Raw genomic sequence first — 8,946 nt, forward strand, 5'->3', positions numbered from 1 at the left:
TTGGTCGGTCGTGGGGCTTGAACTCTGGGCCTGGGTGCTGTCCCTCAGCTCTTCAGCTCAAGGCGAGCGCTCTACCACTTGAGCCACAGCGCCACTTCCATATTTTTTTCTTAAAGTATGGTGTTGCCGAGGTTGACCCCAAACTCCTGGGTTCAACTCAATACACGCAGCCACAGTTGGAATTTTGGGGCCAAGCAAAAGTCTTGATTTTGGGACCAAGCAAATTTCTTATATCTCTTTAGATATAAGAGTGAGATTTCTCAGGTTTTGACTTCTGGCTGCAGTGGCATAAAAGAGTCCATAGGGGACAAAGTGAGAAGGATAAGACAAAGAGCTCCATCTACTAGATAAGCACTTCCTAACAACCACAGTGTTTCCACTTGCCTTACAGATCAACAGTCATGATGATGAGTGCCCAAAAGAAAGGCTACTATCGACAGCTGGCTTTTGTGTTTTGAGCATTTATTATGTTCATTCCAGCATCCAATATATTCATTCAGCAGAATTTCTTTCTTGTATTGAGGTTTGAACTTGGAGCCTTGGGCTTGCTAGGCAGGTGCTCTACTACTTGAACAGTCTCCCTAACTAGACAGAAACCTTTTGAATGCCTACTATGTTCTAAGCATTATCTAGATGTTGTTTACTAAAATTTTACTAAATATTTCCTTATTTGTATAAATACAAAAAATAGCATTTTCTAAAACCAAATCATCATATTTAGTTAAGAGATATTAAAAATAAATCATACTAAGTAGATCTGATTAAACAGGGTTGTAGAATTGCTGTGATAGTACTTCAGATCTTTCTAATGAAATGCTGTGGGATAGCTGGGTGCTGGTGAATCATGTCTGTAATCCTAGCTACTCAGGAGGTCGAGATATAAGACTCACTGTTCAAATCCAGTACAGGCAGTCAATGAGACTCTTATTTCCAATTAACCACTAGAAAACCGGAAGTGGTGCTGTAACTTAAGTGGTAGAGTGCTATCCCTGAGCAAAATTGCTCAGGGACAGCACCCAGGTCCCAGGTTAAGCCAGTTTCGGCCCAGGTTCACACCCCATGACCAACTGGAAAGAAAAAAAAAAAGAAATGCTGTGAGAACTCCATATATACCATGACCCTTTTCATCCATTTTAGGGTACTGAGGACTGAGTCCATACTATCTAGCATTTTACCACTGAGTTACATTCTAGGATCAGCCTGCCCCCCCCTCTTTTTTTATTTTTTATTATTATCTATTTATTTATTATTTTTTTTTTGGGTCTGGTTGTGGGTTCTGAACTCTGGGCCTGGGCGCTGTTCCTCAGCTCTTCAGCTCAAGGCTAGTGCTCTACCACTTGAGCCATAGCACCACTTCTGGCTTTTTTTTTCCTTTTTGCTTATGTGGTGCTGAGGAATCGAACCCAGGGCCTCGAGCATGTAAGGCAAGCGCTCTACCACCGAGCCACCTTCCGGCCCCCTCCCCCCTTCTCTTTTTCATTTGGAGATAGGGTTTTACTTTGTAGCCGATAGCCCTCACTGGCATCAAATTCAGGATGTAGCCCAGGCTGGCCTTGTACTCCCCTTTCATCTTCCTCAGCAGGTTGAGTGCTGAGATTACCATCACTCCCAGACAAATCTTTTCATGAAGGTAGTTCTTGAATAAAACATGTATGATTTGTGATCAACACCTGCACTAAACCTTTTTTTTTTTTTTTTTCCAGTCCTGGGGCTTGAACTCAGGGCCTAAGCACTGTCCCTGAGCATCTTTTGCTCAAGGATAGCACACTGTCACTTGAGCCACAGCACCACTTGCCTTTTCTGCTTATGTGGTATTAAGGAAGCCAACCCAGGGCTTCATGCAAGCTAGGCAAACACTATACCACTAAGCCACATTTCCAGGCCATGCACTAAACATTTTTTGTTGTGCAAACCAAAATATAGGGACAGGCTGGTGGCTCATGTCTGTAATTCTAGCTGCTCAGAAGGCTGAAATCTGATGGTTGCTGTTCAGAGCCAGCCCCTGCAGAAAAGTCTGTGAGATGCTTATCTGCAAGCAACCACCTCAGAAAACTGGAAGTGGCGCTGTGGCTCAAAGTGGCAGAGCACTAGCCTTGAGCAAAAAGAGCTCAGGGATAGCACCCAGGCCCTGAGTTCAAGCCCCACAACTGATCCCCCCCCACCAAAAAAATGAGGACAATGGAATTAGAAATTAACAGGAATATATAGGAAATCATGACCAATGTAGCTCTAGATAAGTGTCATATTGCCTTTCCTAAGTGCTTCTGGACTAACGTCCCCTCCCCCAACATGCTGTGCCAGCTGAATTGTCTTTGAAATTACTCAGCTTCATTTAGATGGTGCTTCCTTAATGCTTATGCTTAAGATACTATTCAAGAGCAGATGCAGAAAATGCTATGCGCTACATAAATGGAACTCGTCTGGATGACCGCATAATTCGCACAGACTGGGATGCAGGCTTTAAGGAGGGCAGGCAGTATGGACGTGGGCGATCTGGGGGCCAGGTATGTTAGAAATGTCTTTGTGAGTCATCTGGGGCCAGGTATGTTGGAAGTGTCTTTGAGCTGATCTTGGCCTGGGATTCTAGTTAAAATGCAGGAGTTTTTTGTTTTTCCAATTTACGTCTATCCTTAATCCTTTTGCTCAGGCAAAAACCACCAACTGATTTTGATCTTTATTTCTTCTTCTTCTCCTTCTTCATTTATTTTTGAGACAGGTTCTCTCCATGTAGCCTATTATGTTCTGGAACTTGTTTCAAGAATCCTAGGTGGTAAGGCTGGGAAGTGGTTCAGTGGTAGAACGCTTGCCTTGCATGCCTGAGGCCCTGGGTTCGATTCCTAAGCACCACATAAGCAAAAAGAAAAAAGCCGGAAGTGGCGCTGTGGCTCAAGTGGTAGAGCGCTAGCCTTGAGCTGAAGAGCTGAGGGACAGCTCCCAGGCCCAGAGTTCAGGCCCCATGATCGGACCAAAAAAAAAACAAAAACAAAAAGGCTAGATGGTATGTCTTAGGCCTGTAATCCTAATCAGGACTAATTAATTAGAAGGTACAGAACAGAAGTTCTCTTTTCAGGCCACTTCAGACAAAAAGTTAGGGAAGCCAGGCTCCAGTGACTCATGCCTATGATCCTGGCTACTCAGGAGACTGAGATCTGAGGATCACAGTTCAAAGCTAGCCCTGGCAGAAAAGTCCCTGTGAAACCCTAATCTCCAATTAATAATTTAAAAAAGGGCTTGGAAGGTGGCTCAGTGGTAGAGTGCTTGCCTTGCATGCCTGAGGCCCTGGGTTCGATTCCTCAGCACCACATAAGCAAAAAGAAAAAATGCCAGAAGTGGCGCTGTGGCTCAAGTGGTAGAGTGCTAGCCTTGAGCTGAAGAGCTGAAGGACAGCGCCCAGACCCAGAGTTCAGGCCCCACCACTGGACCCCCCCAAAAAAATAATAATTTTAAAAACCAGAAGTGGCGCTGTGGCTCAAAGTGGTAGAGTGCTAGCCTTGAGCTCAGGGACAGTGCCTACTACCTAAGTTCAAGCCCCACAACCTACAATAAAAAAGGGAGAGAGCCAGGCACCTGTGGATCACACCTATAATCCTAGCTACTCAGGAGGCTGAGATCTGAGGATCACAGTTCAAACCAGACGGGGCAGGAAAGTCCATGAGACTCTATTTCCAATAAACCAGAAAACCAGAAGTGGCGCTGTGGCTGAAATGGTAAAATGCTTGCCTTGACCTGAAGAGCTGAGGGACAGCAGCCAGGCCCAGAGTTCAAGCCTCATAACTGACAAAAAGTAAATATCAGTACAGGAAGATGAGCATACGATAAACATGTTATCTTATCCTATCATGCGCCAAATGATTCTGTGGCCTAATGTTTCCCACTTGGGATTTAAGAACAAAAGAAAAATGCATTAAGATGAGTTTTAAAAGGCCTGGGCTGGGAATGTGGCTTAGTGGTAGAGTGCTTGCCTGGTGTGCGTGAAGCCCTAGGTTCTGTTATTACATAAACAGGAAAAGCCAGAATTGGCACTGTGGATCAAGTGGTAGTGTTAGCCTTGAGCAAAAGAAGCTCAGGCCCTGAGTTCAAGCCCTAGGACTGGCAAAAATAAAGGACCTAATACTTGTGTCATTTGAACGTCTGATGTGTTAACTGTGGGAGTTGTATTAAGCCAATTTACAGCAGTGTTATGTTCTTTTCTATTAAGGTTCGAGATGAGTATCGGAAGGATTATGATGCTGGAAGAGGCGGCTATGGAAAACTGGCACAAAACCAGTGAGTGGTGAGAGCCTCGTCTATGCACAACTCTATCCTTTGGCCTGTTAAATTTGCTGAAGAACATTAGCCAAGGTCTGATCAGTGTTTACTGAGCTAGTAGCTCCTTCATGGTTTTCTTCTGAAACAGTAAAAAGGACAGAATTCCTGACCAGTGCTTTTAATTCTAGTCTTAGAATTCTGGCCATCAGAATGTGTCAGGCCATCAGAATGGTTTTGTTACCAGCTCAGAAATTGTGTTCCTTAGCAACAAATTTGATCTATAACTTTGACTAACTTATCAACAAAAATACATGTCTTTTTTTTTTTTTTTGATAGATTAGGTAAGGGCAAAAACTTGTTTTACCATGCTTGAGTCTAAGAAGGTTCATCATTTTCATGGGGCCTGTATTTAATTTTAAATTGAAAACAATTTTTAAAACACATAAATTAAAAGGCATGAGATACGTTTAATAGGAGTTGAAAGAGAGGTTTTGCCTAGGAAGCATGAGGTCCTGATATCTTCTCCTATCCCTAGAAAGTTTACTAAACAGGGTTTTGTTATGTTGTATAGGTCTGCTCTAAGTTAGGAACAGGTGTTTGACAACTGGCTTTGTTTTCTAGGTTGAATTCTAATCTCTAAAGGCAAACCTAGAGGTCAAAGACTTTACAAATAGTTTGCTTTTTAAAAAGCAAGACTTTTTTCAAAAGGTCTTGAGGATACTGCTTGCTTTACCTCTCAGAAAATTAGGTGCAGGACTTGGAGAATAATTATTAAACATATTTTTTGAAAGATGTAAATGCTTTACCTAAAGAAAAAAAAAGTGTTTATTGTAATACCTCAGGTACCCTAAAATATTGAGAACCTCAGGTACCCTAAAATAAAGGAGAGGGTGCACTGGCAATAGGAAATGGAGTGAAATAGCAAGAGATCACCAGATGAGCGGTAAAACATTACATTGACATGACATTGCTGCTAGGGCCATCAACTTTACTCTTTCCATTTCCAGAATGATCGTGGAAACATCATTCAATTGTATTTTTTTTTTTCATTGTTTTGCAGTACTGGGGATGGAACTTAGGGCAAGTGCTGTACTAATTGAGCCCTCGAATGGGTTTTAAATGTTTGAGAATTTAAGAGAATGCTTAACAAAAGCATCCAGAGATGCTTCCTGCAGGAAGTGTCTATTTCAGCCAATTCTCAGTTAAAGTCTGCATTCGTATTTTTCCCAATTAGTGCTACTGAGGTTCAACTCTTAATAGTGAGCTGCTGGTCGTTTGTACAGAGTGGAGTCGAGTGAATTTATTTTGCATTTGTAAGGCAAAAGGTAGTTCGTCTCTAATGTGAAAAAAAAAAAAAGAATTTTCATCCAGCAATGAAGAATCTTCTAACTTCCACTAGTTTGTAAAGATTTGGGCTGAAGTTCTTCAGTGTGAACATCTTTCATGTTTATAGTAAGTGAATTTTTTAAAATTTAAAACTGCTTGATTTTAAAGAGCTGTAACAACATTCAGTGAAGATACACCTTGTTTTAAAGTTTATTTTTACACTGTAGTTTGGATCAATGTATTTTATACTTTGTAGTAAAATGTAACTCAGATTTCTCCAGGCCTTGAAACCCAGACAGTGGTTCTTACTTGATTGTGTCTTCTGTAACAGGTTTCAATAAAGTTGGACCAATTACTCTCTTTGTGTGTTTCCTTACTGTACAGAAAGATGGGTTCTGAACTGTTTTTACTCTGGACTGTATACATGAACTTGGAGAGAATCTATGAATACAGAATTTTTATGGGTATTTCAGCTTCACATTTGCATCTGGTTATGGCTTCATCTGAAGGCAGATTATGGATGTTCTTGTGCAAAGAAAAGGTGTACCAGCAACTATTGGCAGTTGGTTAGATTTCCAGGAAACATGTGCTATGGATGATTGGAGGGAAAGGGTGAAGAAGGCCTGGTGTTTCTTGAGGATGCTGTGATGTCACACCACTTTTCTTATTTCAGGAACAACATGTGGCCCATTTCTTACTTTAGAGAAAGAACTCAGACATATGTTCAGACATTTGAGACTATGATTGATAGCAAAGGGTCAGATTTAGTCAGAATGGGGCCTGTAGGGATTATTGGGTCCTTCTCTACATTGTTAACAAATATGTCAAACTTTAGAGGTCTAGTACCATGTACAGTAGCCACTTGCTGTGGCTATGTAACAAAAATAAAACTAACATGGAATTTCTCAGTCACACTAATCACATTTTAAATGATGGGTAGCCACACATGGCTAGTTTGGGTGATAATGGAAGATTGAACCCAAGGCCTTGCACTTGAATAGTGTATTAATGAATCTAAGAGTAAGTAAGGTGGTGAGGGCCTACGCTGGTCACTATTCTTTTTGTGTGTGTGTGTGTGAAAATACTGTACAGAGGGGTTACAATTACATGGGCAAGATAATGAGTACATTTCTTATCAAGCATTGTAGCCTCCTCCTTTGTTTCCCCTTCCCATCCCATCCTCCCCCTACCCCCCCACACTACCCTCTTCCCCCCCAAACCAAAGTTGTAAAGTTCGTTTTTTACTGATCACTATTCTTAACAGAGCCTTGCCATAACTGGATTGTTACTAAGAAAATACACTATTCACCAAATAGTGCACATTATTCAACACAAGAGAACACACATTTATAAAGGTATTTTATTTTTCAAAAAAATATTTTGCTAGAAGGGTTGAGTACTGCAATTTCACATGATCATAATCTTTTAATAAATTCTTTGTCTGACCAACAGGTACCATTTAAGTAAACAACTTATCATGGTCTGCTTTTGGAACAACCAAATACAGTTAGCACTTCTCTGATGGTATTCCCTAGGTATTACAGGCCAGGAGGCAGAGCCTAGCACATAACAAAGTATGTACTTTATTTAAAACTGTTAATTAACTTGGTTTCTTAACATAATGAAGCAGAATAGATAGTATAGCTAATCACACTGTTAGTTCACCTGAAGGGCCTGACCCACTCAGATCCACAATTACATGTAACCCAGGGAAGCAGTGAAGCACAATTGAAGAGAAAAAGGGTAACTCAGATTGGGTGAGTGCTGTGTCCCAGTTAGGTCTGTTACTGTTTTATTTAAACTATAAATGGAAGATGAGTGTTACTTGTATTCAGTGGTAAGCAGAAAATAAAGGCAAATAAATATTGGCAACAGCAGCTTCTTTTCCCTTAACAAGACTAACTGAAATTTGATTCGCTATGATTCTGGAAATACTAAAAAGTTGAGTTAATCTAAATTCACTGCTACAAATTTAACAGAAAGAAAGGCTACTAGAAAGAAGCAACTAGACCCTGATAGAGAGGCATGGGCAGCTTGCAAGGCCTGCACTCAATCCCAGTGGCACAGGCTGCCTACTTTGTGGTAGCAATGCTTGTCCCACCAACAGCCAGAGTATATTTCAGAAATGTGCTTGGTGCAAGAAAGCAATTACTGCAAACAAGATAAAAGACTCTATTCTAGGACTTGAGCATTTATAAATAGAAGTTTATACTAATCACAGATCATAGAGAAAAACAAAGATGCTAGAACCAAGTTTCATGATGACAGAAATGTATTTAAAACAGACTGAAAATATTCAACATTTAGGCTAAGCCATGCTGGGAGGCACACCTGGGGGTGCCTATCATGCTGGAAGTGAAAGAGTAACTAGATGGATAGCTCAGGCCTCTACTTGTGCCTGGGGGCCTCAGTGCTGACATGGCAACAGATTCTCAGTGGTGGATCTGGCAACTCAAACTCTGGGCAAAAAGATTCCTGCAGGAGCTAGGCATGGTGCTGCATGCCTACATTTCCAAGAGGCTTAAGCAAGAGGATGAGGATCCCAAGTTGAGGCCAGCCTGAGCTACATAGTGAAACCCCGTCTTAAAATTAATACAACAAAAGATTCTCACAAGAGAACAACTCTCCTACATGGTGGGTCTGTCACTGGAAGAAGAGATACTTGCTCACTAAAAGTACGGTTTTTTATTACAAAATATTTTGAGTCAGTTGCCTAGTTACTAGCTACTTTGGTATAGCCAACAAAGGGGGAGAGGATGCCTTGTATACAAATTTAGAAGAATCTTGTGTTGGCATGATTGTGTCTCAAAGCCTAAAGAAGGCATCTTCCCCACTCTTCTCATTGTTCTTAGTTGTGATACCTTACAGCCGTATGGAGTACCTCTACTCAATGGGGCTTGAACTGAGGGCTTTGCCCTCTTGCTTGGCTTTTTTGCTCAAGATTGATGCTTTACCACCTGAGCTCTACCACTTCTGGCTTTCTGTTGGTTACTTGGATATGAGTTTCCAGTGAAGACAATTCAGGCTAGCTTTGAACCAAGATCCTCAGATCTCAGCCTCTTCAGTAACTAGGATTATAGGCTAAGTGTGGAGGACTCAAGACAAGCATATGCTGGTGTTGGGAGCCCTGTGTGTCAACATAGTCTGACAACACTCAATTGTAGGCAATCTACCTTGCTCACACCTAACCAGGCAAATTCAAGTATCTTGTCATTTACTTCATAATTTTCAGTACAAGCTTCTGAATACACACACATTTTCCTTCCTCAGTTGAGAAAAGATAATTAGGTTTAATATATTCCTTTTAAATGTCACAAAAGGCTAAAGATGCTAGATCCCTTGCTTTCATCTTCCTCTTTTTTTGCCAGTACT

The 8,946-nt window shown here is 41.2% G+C and overlaps 1 protein-coding gene across 1 annotated transcript in view; it reads left to right on the forward strand.

The window, feature by feature from the left end:
• The window catches only part of Ncbp2 (nuclear cap binding protein subunit 2, 20kDa), a 12,918-nt gene extending 6,984 nt beyond the window's left edge, over positions 1-5,934 (forward strand). Inside the window, exons 3-4 of the mRNA XM_013019493.1 lie at positions 2,366-2,504; positions 4,199-5,934. Coding sequence (XP_012874947.1) covers positions 2,366-2,504; positions 4,199-4,270 — 211 coding nt within the window. The 3' untranslated portion in view covers positions 4,271-5,934. The remainder of the gene's footprint in view (positions 1-2,365; positions 2,505-4,198) is intronic.
• The last annotated feature ends 3,012 nt before the right edge of the window (positions 5,935-8,946 follow it).

This window comes from Dipodomys ordii, unplaced genomic scaffold, assembly GCF_000151885.1.
Source record: "Dipodomys ordii isolate 6190 unplaced genomic scaffold, Dord_2.0 Scaffold45, whole genome shotgun sequence".
NCBI lineage: Eukaryota > Metazoa > Chordata > Mammalia > Rodentia > Heteromyidae > Dipodomys > Dipodomys ordii.